Source organism: Carassius auratus, chromosome 18, assembly GCF_003368295.1.
Source record: "Carassius auratus strain Wakin chromosome 18, ASM336829v1, whole genome shotgun sequence".
In the NCBI taxonomy this organism is placed as follows: Eukaryota; Metazoa; Chordata; class Actinopteri; order Cypriniformes; family Cyprinidae; genus Carassius; species Carassius auratus.
In genome coordinates, this window is record NC_039260.1 from 11789604 (window position 1) to 11805702 (window position 16099).

Here is a 16099-nt window from a genome sequence, read left to right on the forward strand (position 1 = left end):
TGTCAAAGCAGCTGCTGCGCGCCATCAAAGCGACTTTTTACATCATTCCTCCAATACGACAGAAAGATAAGAAATAGAAAGAGTTCGGATCATTTAAAGTGGCCCTGATGCTATTGCCTAAGCAGAGTTGATTAACGAGGTCAATTATGATAAGAGAGAGGAGGATGAGGAGGATGATGATGGGCGGGCAGGAGGCGTTGCTCATGCCCTCCTCCTCCTCGTCGTCTCCTGTAGGGCCAGCAGACAGTGTGAACTTGAACACCGACGGCCACAGCACTGAACGACAGTCAAGTCACACATCACTGCCGTTTTATGAGATTTATAGAGTCCGCTTAGTTCTGCTGTAGTTTCAGAGGACCTTCTCTCACTATGTCCAGACGTAAACTCGGCAGCAGACCGCAACACCTGAGCGCAATGCAAGGTAAGCTGTATTTAAGACAACTTTATCCACATTTAAACGCTAAAATGCACATATTAATGGGGATCCTTGTCTGAATAATGTGAGAGTGGTCGGTAACCAGTAATCAATGTAATAACTTTTCACGTGGTGTGTGGCTCAATCCCGTGCGTGTATAGAACTTGACATTGGAGTTGAAATAATAATAATAAGAACATAACTTTACCCTCATGTTTTTATTTGTGCGTGTCGTTGATGAGCCTTCAGTGTCGTATCAGTAGCCATTCTGTGCCAGTTTTATATTTACGGGCTTTTTAAGGGATTTTCGGTTTAAGTTTCTTAGACCGAGTTGGAGCAATAACATAGCACTTCCTTATTGCATCTTCACAATATCTTTGTTTAGTGTCGTCACTTTCATACCTTAGCGTCTACTTTGAATTTCGGTTCCGTTAGGTTTAATTTTATTTAAACCAATCCAAATTTTCTGATGGCAGTGAACACGTTATTTTAACAAGTGCGCTTCGCTTGAATATTGTTTGTTTATGGATATAAATAATTGATTTGATAAACATAGACTCTGTGAAACGTATGGGTGTACATTTTGCTGTGAAATATTGTTTTGATCATGACAGGATCTTTGTGTTGTTTGTTTTATCTTCTAACTGTGGGCAGCTGTGCGAGCCTCACCTGACCACAAGACTTGAGTCTAGTTTAATTGGTGAGTCGGATTTATTCAATGACTCGGTTGAACGAAGGATTTCACTGACGGGGCTAAAAAGCAGCTAACGTTACTTTAAAAACCGAATAGCAGAAAAAGACTACAGATTAAACGTACTAAAATATGATTTTTAGCTATAATCGTCGAGACTGTTGTTTTTTTTTTATTGCATTTTTAACACCCTAACTTATTTAATTTTGAGATGTTATTTAATTTAAGTGTTGTTTATAATGCAAATGCAAATTACAGTTAGGTTCTAACTGACTAAGCTAAATCGAGGCTACAGTTGAACTGAGAAACACAAATTATAAACATCCACATTAATACCCGTAATAAACCGCAAATGTGCCTATAAATGGCTGTACAGAACTATTTTGGGCATGTAGTATATCCCCACAGCGAGACGTTTTCCCGTTATCACGTGGTCCTTGACAACCGCTGAACGCTTGAAACGAATTGCTCGAAAGAACCGATTCACTTAAATGAGTCGGACTTCCAGTTACTAGTGTGTGTGTGTGTGTGAGAGAGAGAGAGAGAGAGAGAGAGAGAGAGAGAGAGAGCAGCCGCGCCTTTTGCGTGTCGGCACAAACAACCAGAGCTGTTGAAACAGGAAAGGTGACATTTTTGAGTAACCACCAGTGAAATCCTCCCCTCCCCGGGACTGTCTGTACCTGCATCGGCATGGACAGCCTAGCCCGGGCAGGTGGATCCAGTCCAGGGCGCAAGGTGTGTGTGTGTGTGTGTGAGTGATCTTGAGCCCATGATCACAGCAGCGATACCCAGGCCAAAGGGCAAGTTCCTCTCTTAACTTGAGGTTTCTACACAGCCAAGGTGCACAGCCTATGATCTGTGTCTGCATTAATTCACTATGTGCAAAAATTTAAATTACACATAACATGTTTTAAAATATGCAGATTTGATCCACCTCAGGGGGCCCTGGTGCTGCTGTGTAAATGAATGCATCAACACTGCATTCTTAAACGTTGCCTTTATTATTGCAGAGTTGTTATAGTTTAATCTTTCTGTTCAAGAATTAATTTTAAATTATCCTCTGTTTAGCATTATCCAGTTTAAATGCACTTAAATGCAGCTTCTGTGCCACATTTGCAGTGTAAAAACAACATTATATGCACTAAGAGACAAAATATTAAAGTGACTTTCAGTTTAGGCACAGATACATTTTTAAAAGTTTGTATTAACCCACTCAAAGTAGGCTTTTTTCATAGTTTTGGTAGCAAAATCCTGTTTGGCTCAGCTTTGGCCGGTCTAGATTTACATACTGCATCGCTAATTCTCCACAGCGGTTATGAGTGGTGTGAAAGACACCTTGTTTAGATCAGCAGACTTGTGAGCGTGGTAGGACGACTACAGTGCAATGTGCCTGATACATCAGCATGCACTAATTGGCGAATTGCTCAAGCGGGTCGGAGCTGCATCGCGCTACTTCCTGTGCAAAGCAGACCTTGGTGGCAGAGACACAGGAAGTGGTCAGTATCTGCTGACCAGACAGAGCTGTGCTGATGATGACAGTTTAGCAGTACGCAGACGATTGCAGAGAACTGAAAGTAGCACATTAGAAGAGAAACAAGGCTTTTGCAAAGCCACTCAGTTAGGTCCTTTCAAGAGCTCCAAGGGACTCTCTGAACAAAGAGTGTTTTTACAGCTTTTCTGTGTGTTGCTCCGCTCACAGACGCTCCGGATTCCACCGTCATCCCCGCCGACTCTTCGCCGTCCCCTGAGCAGATGCCTCAGCTCGATGATGGAGGCCGTGACCTGCTGACATGTGGCCAGTGTGGTCAAGCCTTCCCATTGGCCCACATCCTCACCTTCATCGAGCACAAACAGGGCGGGTGCGACACAGCCAGAGCCAGGCCTCAGGTCCACACTCCTCCCTCTCCGGCCAATAGGACGCAGCGATTCGGCCAAGGACCGCAGGTGGAGGCGGGTTACGTGGAGCTGCGGCGTATGACGGACAGGAGATTGAAGGAAGAGCCAGGTGTGCGGGTGGAGGCCACCCGAGCCGGTGAGTTCTAGGTGTTAATTAGTGTCTTTTTTTGTAAAACTGTCCCCTCATTTAACGACCTTGTCCCCAGTCCGGCTCATTAGGCTGCCGTTGCTGTGGCACTGAGGCCTTGGTGAGTTGGAGAGTTAGAGATGTCAGGCCTAATTGTGTGGAAGAGATAGGCAGTTCTGCTACGCACGCGAGCAAACGTACACTTATGCATGCACCCTGGGGGACGGCGGAAAGGCACCTGAGCACACCTGAGCATCTCCTTAGCTCTGTCTCTCAGGTGAAGTGGCCAGGTAAACACGGCACAGTCAGGCCACCAAACTCCCAGAGCTCTCGGAGAAGCGGCACACACACACACTTTCCTCAAACCCCTCATTATTCCAGCACTGTCAGTCATAGCAGGTGCTGACATGGTGTGTGTTATTCCCAGAGTCCTATGTGAATTGCTTCGCTTCTGTCCTCTTAATGCGCTATTTTAAAAAAGTCTCAAAATTTGATGGATTTTGTTTTTTTTCGTTGTTGACCTTGAGTTCTGAATCTGTTGCCTGCTGAAGCATCGTACAGTCTTAAAAAAAAAGAGGGGTTTTTGCTAAACTTTATAGAAGAACCGTTTGTAATGGGACGCTCTTATCGTAACGGGAAATTCTCTCATCAGTTTGTTTCTTCAGATGAACACAACTAAGATAAATAATCAATTTCTTAGTCTATATAATGCAAGTGTACAGGAAAGCTAAAGTTGATGCTTTGAAAACCACACCAAGCAATCCAATTGATTTATAAATTTCTTCAGAAGCAAAAGATGTGTAGAAATAAATACTAATTAAAACAGCTAAAACTGTTATTTGCCGGTTTTAATATTTGAACACTTTTTAATAATCAAAGAAGCCTTTTGAGAAAAGGAAAGGTTCCCATGGATGCTAAAGGTTCTTCAATGAAGCAAAGCTTTAGTTTTAAGAGTCGTAAGAGAAGAATTTTGACTGCTCAACAGGATGTTGGTGTGGGTGTGTGTTACAGTAGTGAGTGTGTGTCAAAGAGTGTGTTTCAGTGCAGTAGTTGGCCCTAAAGGGACTCATCGGCCTGTGCAGGTGTTGGTGTTTCTCAGCGTGATGCTATTGAACCGTGACCTGAACTGCTTCCTCATATGGGCAGGATTCTTTCACTCTACAGCATGAGCAAAGCAAACATTTATTAGTTTGTGATAACTTACTGTTTATAGAGGCAATAAAATGATTATTGATTGCTATCAACGAAACATGTTTTTGCTTTCGGGTCACTTCCTCCTATACGTACACATGTTTGCGCTTCCTTCCTTTTTGTGCTCTACTTCCGACCGTCCATGTTTCTTGCATGGGGTTCAGTCCCTTTTGCCTCTTATTGTGTGTGTGTGAAGGTGTATGTAGCTGATGAAGGTGTCGGGGTGAGAGGTGCAAAATATAGTTCTTGGTTTATTATTGACGCAAAGATTGAGGCTTCAGTGACAGAAGAAATAAGTTGAGATGGGGTCTGATAAGAAACCGTTTAATGTGTAAAAGTTTTGCTTGAAAATGAGCTTGTAATGTATGAGGGTAAGTGAATGGTGAATTGTTTTTGTTGTAATGGACAGGTTCTGGTTGCCAGATCTGTAATATTTCTCATTATGTTGAAAATGGTTGAAACGGCATTCATTTGAAATCGAAATACTGTAACAATGTAAGCGTCTTTACTGTCAATCAATTTAATGCATCCTTGCTGAAAGTAGTAGTCATTTCTTAAAAGAAAGCGATCTTTAAAATGGTAGCTAATGGCACTGCAAAAGCAAACACACTAATTTAAGAGTCCCTAACTATTTTAAGTATTTACATATAATTTGTAGGGATAGGGATCACATATGATGTAGGTTACAGCATTAAAAAAGCAAAGTTTAAAAATCATAACCATAGAAAAAGTAAGTACCATTTTTACCACATGTATTTTATTGTGTAGTTAGATATATTATAATGGTAGCATATTGCTTATCCCTTTATATTATTTATATTGCTTTTTAGAATAAAACCCCATACTTGATATTTAATCATTTAACATTTTGATTTAGATTTTTTTGAATGCTAATATATACTGTAAAAACACAAATAATTGAATAACCTGTATTGGTTTGAAAGTAGTTGTATTGGTCGGAAAACATTATGTTCTATGGGTGGCAGAGTTTAAAAGTTTCCCAATTCTTGGCAAATCTTGGAACCCCAAAAACGATACATTTTTGTGCTGCTTGGGTGGATGAGGGCGTTTTTGTGTGTGTTGTATATAGGCTTTCATTTTGACTCATCCAATGAAGATTCAGTTAGCCCGCAACCCATCAGACAGGAGTGTGTGTGTGTGTGTGGGTCAGTGGGTGGGTGTGTGAAAAAGAGTGACAGAGAGAGATTTTGGAGACACCAGTGCAGTGGAATGGATTATTGAATTAGTGTAGACAATGTATCAATAGTCTTATTTTTATTTCCTCCAGCTTTCTCTTTGCTCTTCCTTTCAACTGTCCCTTTATTCTCTCTCTCTCTCTCTCTCTCTCTCTCTCTCTCTCTCTCTCTCTCTCTCTCTCTCTCTCTCTCTCTCTCTCTCTCACTGTGTTCCCTAGAGAGAGAAGATTCTGCCTGCTGCTCGTTAGCACTCTCAGCCAATCTGCATTTTTAATTAGCGGTTATTGCTTCTGCTTAATATGCAATTGCTACCCTGGGCCAAATGGGAATCCTTACAAAAAAGAGTGAGGGGAAAGAATGAAAGAAAGGGAGAGAGGAGAGCGAGACAGGCTGGGTATTGTGTTTCACTCCAAGACCCTGAGACAAAAGCCCCCCTCCACCCTCCTCGCACTCTCCACCCGAGGGAGAGATTTGGGAGCAGAAGGGGAGTTGTTTGGAGGGGGTGAAGGTGCAGTCACAGGGGCGATGATTTTTCAGTTGTTTTTCGTGACCTGCGCAGCCATTTCTTATTGTTCTTAAATGAAATGCTATTCTTCCATCCTTCCCCTTTTCATCTCCATTTTAACCTCTGTCCCCGCGGCGCAGAGATCGGCTTTTTGATTTTTGACTCGAGTTCTTCTCCATGCACAGAATAGTAGAGGCTCTTTTTAATCTTCTTCTTTGCCCCCTCCCAATAAAATGCAGAAGGATTTTGACTTGAGGAGATGTAAAAGAGGCTTATAGCACTCTGCTTTGAACCCTTTGTAAGAGAATGGAAAAAATGAAATGAATTTTCCTCTCAGTTTTGGGATCCTCTTTGCAGACAGGCCCCATTTATCAAGAAGGTTGAGTCAGGACTCATTTGCATAAAACCTTCGTTTGCCCCGTTCCACTAATTAGCAATTTGCAGCTTAATTGGCGAGCGGCTCTCTGAAATAGAGACAAAGCTAACCACGTTTAAAAATACCACCAGAGCTGCTAAAGGAGCCCATCCGAGCTCATTTGCTTCTGTCTCAATCTTTCTCTCCGCAGTCATCCGGCTCTCCTGTGAGCACACCTTTAATCAAGCAAGGCTTTCTGCTCCGGTCTGACTCAACAGCGGCGCTATTACCAGCTCATTATTGCTCTGACACCTGCAGGGGTTTGTGACATGAAGCTTTCTTTAAAAAAAAATTGCCTGAAAAAATTAGACGAATGAGGAAAACGTGTTCTCGTGAGGTGATGCATGGGTTTTTGTGACGTAGACTGTAGCATACTACTGGAGCTATTGTAGCAGGATGCATATGTAGATTAGAAGTAAAAAAAAAAATTAGCTACATGGAAAATGATGGTCAAACGTTTTGACAGTTCTTTCTTTTCCCTTTTATATTCAACCATGATATAAATACTTTACAATTTAAACAATGCATGATATTATATTTGATTTTACAGTAGGCAATTATTAATTATAAAAACAATTTCTTAATGTCACAATATAAATAAATCATAGTGTTACAAAACAAAATATGAGTTTCTGCCTCTGGATTTTGTTTCAATATGATATGAACACGTTACAGCAGGAAATCACATTCACCATAATTTCTCTTTCTTGAATATTTTATTGGAATGGTGAAAACTGACATTTATTCACAATTTGATTTAAAGCTGCTATATAAATTAAACCAAGATGGTATCACTGAAATGAGCATGCAGTGTATTGAGGTCATGTGACAACATTGCACCTGTTAGAAGCATTTATTGTTGCATTTCAGCAGTTTGTTTAATTTTAATATAGTTTTTAGCAATGCAATATGCCATAAGAAGCTCGGTAGCATTTTTTCTAAACATAGCCTTGGACTGTACCTAGCCTGTTTTCACATGTATTTGTGGTTTTACCGGTTTTGCTCTGTTTTCTGTAAATGATCAAGTTCGCCTGCAGCCTTTTCTTTCAGATGTTTCATGTCATTATGATAGACATTTTTCCAATCCACTCAGCATGTTTTGTTAGAAATATACAGGGTCATAAAGCGTGAGAAAGGCTTCGTTTGTTTGCATTTGACCCACACTGAATCTCCTGAATGTACTGCTATTTAAAAAATGCCATCTGTTAATGTGTTTTGAGTAATTTTACCATGTAAATGTGGCTTTTAGGTTGGTTTACTGATGCATTTTTCTCTCTCTCTCTTTTCATAACAGAAGAGCCCTCCGTTTTCACCTGCCAGGTGTGTCAGTATGTGTTCTCCAGTGCATGGACTCTCCTCCAGCATGCTCAGAACGCACATTCCCTCAACATCTACCAGGTGGAGGATGACAGCATTGTACAGACGTCAAAACCGGCAGCCACCATGGATCCACGTCACCTGGGCGCCGCACTGGCCTCTGCATTCCAGCCGTCCTCTCGGCGATCCGCCCCCCTTCACAAGCCTCTCCACGGCTCCAGCATTGCACCACGTGATCTTCAGGGCCTGAACTTCTCCATGTGTTTGCAGCGCCTGGCGGAGGTGAGCTGCAACAACGGCGGAGTAGTACCTTCCCCGTCCCAATCTCCACCGGCCGCTTCACCTTTTCCACACTCAACTCTGCCTCTTCACGCAGCCTTCTCCTGCGAGCTGTGTGGCCAGGGTTTTCAATCTATGCGCAGCTTGTCTGCCCACCGCCGCACCCACGCCTGCGATAGGCCCTACCACTGCGGCGTGTGCCAGCTCACGTTCTCCCAGAGCGGTGAACTGGCACGACACATGAGGAGTCACCGCCGCCCTACCGCTGGACAGGAAACTGATCCCAACTCTGCCAGTGCAGATGAGGACAGAAAACTTGGTGGACAGGGAGATAATGAGATTTCCATTGGACACGGAGCAAGTACGGAGGCTGGGAAGCCTCCAGGAGGTACTACTGTCATCTTAACATCATCGCAGTCCAATCGCAATCTGCTGCGGTACTATCAAGCCCCGAGAGAAGCCGATGAAGAGGGTCACGGTGAACCGCAGCACCCATCTCCCTATGGCAGCCCCTCAGAGGGCTCTCTGGAGAGCGGAGATACAGGTGGAAGCGGCGAGAGCGGGATCGCCAGCGGCAACTGCACACCAAAGCGTCCAGAACGGGAAGATCATCCTCAAGGCGAATGGGAGGGTGAGGTGGAGGCCGTGGAGATGCTCCAGGACTGGCAGCGAGAGAACGAAAGGAAGCAGGTCACCACCGGAGGGGGCAAGAAGAAAAAAGAAGAGGCTTGCGAGTTCTGCGGGAAGTGTTTCCGCAACAGCAGTAACCTGACGGTCCACCGGCGCAGCCACACGGGCGAAAGACCGTACCGCTGCGGCCTCTGTAGCTACGCCTGCGCACAAAGCAGCAAACTCACACGCCACATGAAAACACACGGCGCCCGTGGGACACGTGCTGCTTTTCAGTGCCAGCTATGCTCTGTTCCGTTCACCGTCTATGCCACGCTGGAGAAACACCTCAAGAAGGTCCATGGACTCACTCATGCCAGTGCCGGCGCCTACAGCCAGGGCCCGCTTACTGATTACAACGGCCCAAACATCCAATTGGAGGATGACTCCGTCAGTGACCAATCGGGAGCTCCCATCACAATGCTCACCGAATCCAATGCGGACTTATCAGAGCAGCTCAGAGAGGAGGATGCAGAGATGAGGGTCAGCACTGATGAGCTACCTACCTCTGAGGAAACCAGCAGCACTGTGGCATTAGGTCAAACCACAGTATAAACATAGCATATGACTGATCATGGCCAAAACCACCAAGCTTGATGATCTTCTGCCCACAACCCAGTATGCCAATTTATCAAAAAACCGAGACCTTTCTAGAATTCACCACAGCACTTCGAGACGCTGATACTGTCCGAGGCTTGATAGATTCTCATATCAGTACAAGTGCCTACTGTTCAATCCTGTCATGCAATAATGGAGGACTTCTGAGCTCTTCGTCATCGTGAAGGCACTTCGAACCCAGATTTGCAACTAGCAGAGCACAGTCCAAGAGTATATGGAGATGGTGGCAAGTCGCCTTTTTTGGAGCTTAAGACAATCGCACAGAAAGCCTGAGCAGCCTGATCTGGTGATCTACCAATGTTTTTGAATTCTACAGTGCAGTTATGAAGTGGGATTACACTGTTGTGGCACTCTACCGCAGAGCCTTAAAGGTTCATGGTTCATAAAAATCAAAAATGGGAGGTGGTCTTACATCAGGGGTGTACAGTCCTGCTCCTGGTGGGACGCTGTCCTGCAGAGTTTAGCTCCTACTCCAATCAATCGAACACACCTGAAACAACTAATCAGAGTCTACAGGACCTTTACTGGAACTTTTAGTCAGAATAGGATGTTCTAAACACTGCAAGAGATTGACCCTCCAGGAGCAGGATTGTACACCACGGTCTAGTTAATAGACAGTAGACAGATTTGAGCTTATGTTTTCCTAGCTATCTTACAGGGTTGTTTCCTTTTTGATACTGTATATTAAATCGGACTGATTGGGTCTGTGGCAATATATGTTCACTGTCACTTATTACTGTTAAAGTGCATTTGTTTGCCATTTAGAATGTCATTGTGTAAATATATATTTTAGTTTGTGCTGACATTTTGTAATACAATTATCACATACTTGTTAATATAGCCTTTAATACTGCACAAGAAATGAATTTTCCTTGTATTTTGTGAGCCTGTTTAGTTTGTTTACAGATTGTTGCTTTACTGCCGAGCACATCGAAATGCTATGTTTTTTTTTTATATATATATAAATGTGGTTATTCGAATGTAAAGCCTAATTTCTGATGAAAACTGGGTAAGAAACGACAGCACTAACCGTGTTGGACGGTGGACCCATTGAGAGAGCACTTGTGTTTGTGTGAGAGACTTCGAGACCAGATATATCATAAATCTATACAGGGAATGTTTGCTTTGTTACAGTTTTATATGATTATCAATGTCAGGGAACCATTACGTTACAGTTTGTTTGTATGGTAAAAAAAAAAAAAATTGTATAATGATCAAATGTAATAAGCAAGTTTTTGTATCAACAAATGTGAATATAGTTGGACATCCAGTTGTGTCCATTTCTTCAGGGAGCAACGAAAACAAAGCTCTTTTTGTCCTCTGTATATTTGTTATAATAATTTCTGTTGATTTGAAATGTCATGTCTTATGTGAAATCTCCCAGAATTCCCTGCGTGGCCCACAACTTGGCTGTTTATTTTGTATTTCCATGCCTATTTGTATGACAATTAAAAGACAGAGGCACAGTCAGAGTGTGTTGTGTGTCAGTATGATCAGTATGTGAGAACCAGAAAGTGTGACGGAACAAAAGGTGAAGTCGAACCTGCCGCTACATGTCTCAGATCACATCACAAATTCACCAGTATTTGGAGAGATAAACCACTCTCCTCTAACGGCTGTTGTTGAGTCATTTTCTGTTAGTAGTACAGTCGTATCTGAATATACCGCTGGGTCATTCCGGTTGGCTTTCTAAGAATAGGGTTAGATGGAATAGATGAGATCGACAGGTAGATTAAGTGACTAAAAAATGTGATCAAGCATCTGGAGAGATGATGAAGACAAGGCTGGAGAATTGAAACGGGATGTTGAGAAACCCGAGGGGAGCGGAGTCGTCTTAACAGCTCTCTTCTTTTGTGATGGCACAAAACCTTCACACCGGTATCTCTGGCCCCCCTAATGAGTGGGATGCTCCGTGATCCCTATAGCTCATTAACAAGCAACCTTTTTAATGAGCTTTCAGCCTGGGCTGGGGGAGGTTAGATTGAAGGGACCATATGTAGCCCTCACCCCATCGCCGACGCCAATTATCGCCATTTCGGAGAACGGGAGAAAGATGTCGAATCGTGAGGGAGGGGTCCGGAACGTCATTTACAACTCCGGGAGTTCTGCAAAAATTCCCTACTCCGAATCACAGGTGATCGCCCTGGGACCTGCATCGCTTCTCCTCTATCAAAACCTACACCCATCCCCGCCACGCACCATTTGGTGGCCGCACGGGCCCAATTACATAATGTAACACGAGCTTCTCCGAGTTAAGATGGCCTCTGGCAGACGAAAACATTCCCAGGTGCCCTTTGTCTCTTTTGGGCCGCCTCTCTGCACCTTTTTTCAAACGAGTCGCCCCTCTGAGCTGGGACTGGCCCGTGTTTATCTTTACTGACCAATCACGATGAGGTATTCCTGTCAGGGCGTGGTGACGTAACTGACCGAGCAAACCTGCAGGTGCATGTGTGGGCTTCGAGATGTGTTTTGAGTTCGAGCACAGACCACAATAAATACCCCACTTACCTAGCACTGCTAGCTGGGTAAAAAGGGAAAGTTTGTGGTTTTGGGGTCTCAAACCTACATCTTAACCTGCGCGTCTTCTCAGGGTGGGAAATGTCTGAATGCATTTAACCCTGTTCATTATGAACGTCTTCATATGAATGTCTTTACAATGCTCTCAAGACATTCAATGTCTTTCCAAAGCTCTCCAGACATTGACAGAAACCTTTAAATCAGGCTAAGGACCCTTTTGAATAGAGAGACAGAGTAGGGGGCCCCTGTTATATTGTATAAAACCGATTGTCTGGCTTTTAGCATACAAATAGTACCATATCCGTTCACATATTGTGTTATGTTGATTAAATTCCTTATGCATGAAAACGTATATTTTAATACATTAATATAGATATTGATTTATCACCTGCATTGATTAGGGTACATTTTTATTCAATTTCTTATATCTAAATGTGTTTTTTTTTTTTTTACATGTGTTATGAGGTTGCATATGCATTCATATAATATTTTCTATCCATAAGGATTTATTGCCTGTTATTGATTAAGTTAAGAATACATTTTTCCCCCATTTTTATTTACAATTGTCTTAAATTTGAGTTATGTGATGCTTATACTGCATATACATTCGAATGATATTGTTCATCTATAAACTGGATATTTTTATCAGTACTAAATTATAAAATTAATTGCTTGGGGAAAGTTTTTCTTATTATTGACTTGTGATAAAATTTCTAAACTATGATTTAGTGCATTGATTTATCACCTATATTAGGGAAAGGGTACATTATTTTAATTCCTTCCATTTTTTTTTATTTTTTATTTATGAAATATTTAAATAATTAAACATTAAATTATTTAATAACACATTGCAGGAGAAGCAACAACATTTCGCAAAACCTTTAAACCTCAATGAAGTCTTTTCGTCACGTTGTAATTATTATTATCATTATTTTTTAGATCAAACAATAATTTGCAATCCCCTTGTAGTAATGTAGCACACTCCCTAGGGGTCTAGGTCCCCTGCTCTAACTGCTGCTGTCTGCAATCACTTTCCTTCATGGCGAGATCACAAGATACAAAACTAGTTCTCATGAAACCTGATGTGAATAGTGAGACGGTTGGTGATTGGCAGGCTGGTAGATTTACGAATAGTAGATCATATCAGATGCACATCTGCAGACAATTAAATAGCTGCATAGCATTGCATTATTAGGAGAGTTGTGCATGTACAGACCTTTATATGCAATAATAATGGAGACCTATGCACTGCAGGCAAAACTTAATAGAGACAGAATGTATGGTATTATTATAACTATTATTAATTGATTTAAAAGCAAATTCATTCTTCAACATACTTTTAATACTACTGAATTCCTCACCTTTCTTCCCACAGGACTATTTCTGGTGTGATAGTATCAGTGAGATGGAGGGAAATGAGGGAGGGAATGGGCAAAGGAAGGTTGTGTGAACAAGATAAACCACAGAAAAGCTCTCTAGTGTTTCTTTTATCCTTTTCCCCAAACCTGCATCCAATACCATCCTCCTCCTCCTCCTTGTGGTAACGTCCATCCTTTCCTCCGCAAAGACCACAGAGAGAAACCTGAACCCTAAAATTAACCCCCCTGCCACAGCGATGCTTTAGTTGCCTTGTGTGGGAGAGGAAGACAACGGTCCAGCTGTCCACATACAGTCTGTGACAATTCCACAGTGCCACGGCGGGAGCAGCCACAAAAACATGACCCATCTCACCACAAAAAACAAGGTGATAATCCTATTTCTACTGACACCCCAGAACATTCCCAGCGGCTGTGGTGGAAGTGGTTTGGCATTTCAAATTTCATTTCATTGTGATCATTTCCAAGCACATCCACAATGATTTTTCTACAAAACAAGTTCATGCAGCTGTTTTGAGCAGTTTGAAGAGTTTACTCAAAAATGCAGACATTATCATGAACTAGTATGTTGTTAGATTTGCAGTGGAGACTTTTTAAAATATATAGTTGAAAAACAGTACCCAAAAAACAAGAGGAAGAACACTTGAATATCAGTGGTGTTTGGCTGCCAACAGCAAATGAGATTAACTCAGATTTTTTTAACCTGAAAATTAAATTTTCACTTTTTTGTTGTTGTTGAAATATCCCTTTAAACTAGATGGTTGTTAGAATTTAGGATTTTCACGTCCAAGAATGTTTTATACTCGCCAAAGCTGCATTATTTGATCAGAAATACAGTAAAAAAAAAAAAAAAATTTATATATATGTGTGTGTGTGTGTGTATGTAGTGTATGTTATAACAGTGTTATTACAATGTAAAATAACTGTTTTCTATTTTAATATATGTAAAACTTTAATTTATTCCAGCGTTATTCCTAAAAATTTTGTTATGAAAATCTTTGGTGTTTGGCCGCCAACATTACACCTGCCCAAATGCACCATTTTTAAATCAGAAAATGAATTGACAGATTAGTAATTTTTGGTAATTCAGTAATGATCAAATGATAGAATCATAGGATTTTAAATCTTACATTTCTTATCAAATATACTGTATTTCCAACCAAATAAATGCAGTCTTAGTAAACATAAATTGTTTTCTAATATTGTGAAAAAGAAAAAATATATATATATATATATATATATATATATATATATATATATATATATATATATACATATATATGAAGTTGTGAAATGCTAGTACATTTTAAGTAACATTTAATTTATTTCTTTGATGCAAAGCTGAATGTTCAGCAGCCATTACTCCAGCCTTCAGTCTCAGAGGATACTTCATAAATCACTCTAATATGCTGATTTTATGCTCATGAAACATTTGTATTATTATCAATTTTGAAAACAGCAGTGCTGCTTAATATGTTTTTGGAAACAGTGATGCATTTTTTCAGGATTCTTTAATGAATACAAAGTTTATTTTATATAGAGATGTCTTTACTATCTCTTTTGATGAATTAAAACTTCCATGCAGAATAAAAGTATTTGTTTTTGAATGGTAAATTAGCTATATTTAGAAACTGACTTGTAAACTGTGGTAAGACTATCACATAGTTCTAGCCCTGGCACAAATGTGGCATAAATAAGGTCAAATTAGGTGACAGGAAACCTGTGCAACACCTATGCCTTCCCACACACACACACACACACACACAAGAATTATATGCCACTCCTTCATAACCTCCCAAACAAGCTGTGTGTGATATTGAGTAAATGGGGGGGGATTGAGCAAGATACAGGTCAAAACAGCCGTCTGACGCTGGACAGACAGACTGGTTGAACTAGGCTTTTTTCTGCAAAGAAGAGCTTGCAGGCCTCTTTGTCAGGTTCACAATGCTGTGACCTGCCCCGAGGGATCGACCCATACTTACATGAGTTAACTGACTTGTCCTTCGCCCCTCGCAAAATAACACCTTTTCAGTTTCTTGCACAGAATACAGCGTCTAAATATAAGACTGGGAAAAGAAGGAAGAAAGAGTAGATGTAAATAAGATGTTTCAATTAATCACTGAGCGCATTGCATGCCTGAGTTCTTTCTACATATGTATGTCTTTAAATAGAGAGAGAGAATAGACACAAATGTACAGAGATAGTTAGAGGTGGTTAAATAGAGAAAATACTGCTAGTAAGCGACACACTGATGCAGGATAGTTTAATAGCAAGATATAGAGTAATTGTCTTTCTGTTGTTGACCTCCTGACCTTCTTTCATCCCATTCTAATGCATCCTTGCATTGGGCACCGCAGCAGTGCCTGGGAACGACTGGTGTTAATTGATGCCTGTGAGCAGATAGGCTCTGGGTTTGGGTTGTGGGAGCAGTAGGGGTCGTGGACGTGACGGGAGTGTGATAATGTTCTGGGTGGGTCAGCGACCTTTGTCGTGACGAAATAATCCTCTCTAACTGAAAGACCATATAGAACATGGGCATCACTAACAGAGTTAATCGTGAGCAATTGTTCACATGCCCCTCATTATGAGCCGTGTTTATTTAGCCCCTGTAAGCTTGTCCGAATGTCTTTAGCAAAGCGTGGGCAGCTAGTGAAAGTAAGCCAAAGTTTTGAGAGCAGGTGATTTGATTGGTACAAATGTGTGTGTCTATGTATATATATATATATATATATATATATATATATATATATATATATATATATATATATATAATCATTAAATGATTGTTTAATCTACTTTGTGTTGGATTATATGTGCAAGCAATGGCAATTAGACCCTGTTGTGCTTTATTTATAGAAGGGTGTCGTTTAACTAGATTATCCAGTCA

At 41.3% G+C, this 16099-nt stretch overlaps 1 protein-coding gene across 1 annotated transcript; it reads left to right on the forward strand.

Annotated features, from left to right (window-relative positions):
* The first annotated feature begins 3 nt into the window (after window positions 1-3).
* On the forward strand, window positions 4-10789 carry LOC113118460 (B-cell lymphoma/leukemia 11A-like). Its single transcript, XM_026287663.1, has 3 exons — window positions 4-421; window positions 2806-3138; window positions 7731-10789. The coding sequence occupies exons 1-3, from the start codon at window positions 370-372 to the stop codon at window positions 9254-9256; spliced, it is 1911 nt and encodes a 636-aa protein (XP_026143448.1). The 5' UTR covers window positions 4-369; the 3' UTR covers window positions 9257-10789.
* Window positions 10790-16099: the final 5310 nt, after the last annotated feature.